Genomic DNA, 1386 nt, shown 5'->3' on the forward strand with positions numbered 1-1386 from the left:
CTATGGTCTCTTGGGTTGAGCTCAGGACTGCTATGGCCTCTTGGGTAGAGATCAGGGGTGCTGTGGCCTCTTGGGTTGAGCTCAGGAATGCTATGGCCTCTTGGGTAGCGGTCAGGAGTGCTGTGGCCTTTTGGGTAGAGTTCAGGACTGCTATGGCCTCTTGGGTAGAGCTCAGGAGTGCTGTCGTCACTTGGGTAAAGCTCAGGACTGCTGTGGCCTCTTTGATGGAGGTCAAGGAGTGCTGTGGTCTTTTGGGTAGAGGTCAGCAGCGCTGTGGCCTTTTGGGTGGACCTGAGGAGTGCTGTGGTCTTTTGGGTGGAGCTTGGGGCTGTTTTGCTTTCCTGGGTCTAATGCAGGACTTTTGTGCTGCCTTGCGATCTTTGGAGTACTGGGCAATGAATACTTTCTGCTCAAATGTATAAAACATGTTAGTCCATAAACTCATGTTAGTGATAAAATGCATAAAAAAAATTTTTAAATGCTGAAGCTTCTTACCTTTTTCTTGACATTGTTCCTTCCAGGTCTTCCATGTCATAGTGACAGTCAGGAGCGCCATGGCCTCTTTGGTGAAGCTTGGGGCTGTTTTGCTTTACTGGTTCTAATGCAGGACTTTTGTGCTGCCTGACGATTTTTACATAACATTAGTTCAGTTTGAAGGAAGAGGGGAAAGAATGTAACTTACGTGATGTGAAAATAATTCTGTCCTTATGGGGCTTCCATTCATCTCCAGGACATTCTTGCAATTTTACAGCTTTTGCTATATCAGTTTTATTTGGAGGCCACATGCACTCTCCATTTTTTATCCAGATGGAAGGCACAACTTTTACCTCATTGGTTTTGTCAAAAACAACTATGTGAAACATCTAAAAAGAAAAAATACTCAAAACCACAGAAACATACTCTTTAGCCAATTGAAATACTAAAGCAAAAGGGCTATTTGTCTCAATGCAATAGTGGAACAACAACACATCGGTTTTGGAATGGTAATCTCACATACTTCTGGGGTTTATTTATTCTAATCATGAAACATTTGATGTTAGTAGAGAGGTTGGAAACGACATAAATTCCCAGCTCTCTTGAGTCAATAGGATATGTAAAGAAGTGTTCCACCTGTTTATATTCATTGGCCACAATGTACACTACTCCTTTATCCTAAACAATGTTCTGGACTAACACCGACTTTTTATCAGTTTTGATGCAACAATCTCTCTCTTTGACCTTCACAACTACATCATCTGTAGCAAGCACTTTATATTGACAAACTTATCGTGAGAAGCATTCTGGCACTGGGCCATCCATATGCTTATTTTCCAGTTTTTGAGTTGCCTCTTTAACATCAGGACCGTAGCTGCCATTTTCCATCTCTGATAGTCTGCGTATCACCTG

At 42.4% G+C, this 1386-nt stretch overlaps 1 protein-coding gene across 1 annotated transcript in view; it reads right to left on the reverse strand.

Moving 5' to 3' along the window:
- Window positions 1–556, reverse strand: part of LOC107574356 (BUD13 homolog) — a gene marked incomplete at its 3' end in the record, with an annotated part of 983 nt that extends 427 nt beyond the window's left edge. The window contains exons 1-2 of the mRNA XM_016260797.1: window positions 496–556; window positions 22–217 (exon numbers count right to left, since the gene is read on the reverse strand). Of these exons, the coding sequence (XP_016116283.1) occupies window positions 22–217; window positions 496–556 (257 nt within the window). The remainder of the gene's footprint in view (window positions 1–21; window positions 218–495) is intronic.
- Window positions 557–1386: the final 830 nt, after the last annotated feature.

This window comes from Sinocyclocheilus grahami, unplaced genomic scaffold (genome assembly GCF_001515645.1).
Source record: "Sinocyclocheilus grahami isolate Dianchi unplaced genomic scaffold, SAMN03320097.WGS_v1.1 scaffold2194.1, whole genome shotgun sequence".
Taxonomy (NCBI): Eukaryota; Metazoa; Chordata; class Actinopteri; order Cypriniformes; family Cyprinidae; genus Sinocyclocheilus; species Sinocyclocheilus grahami.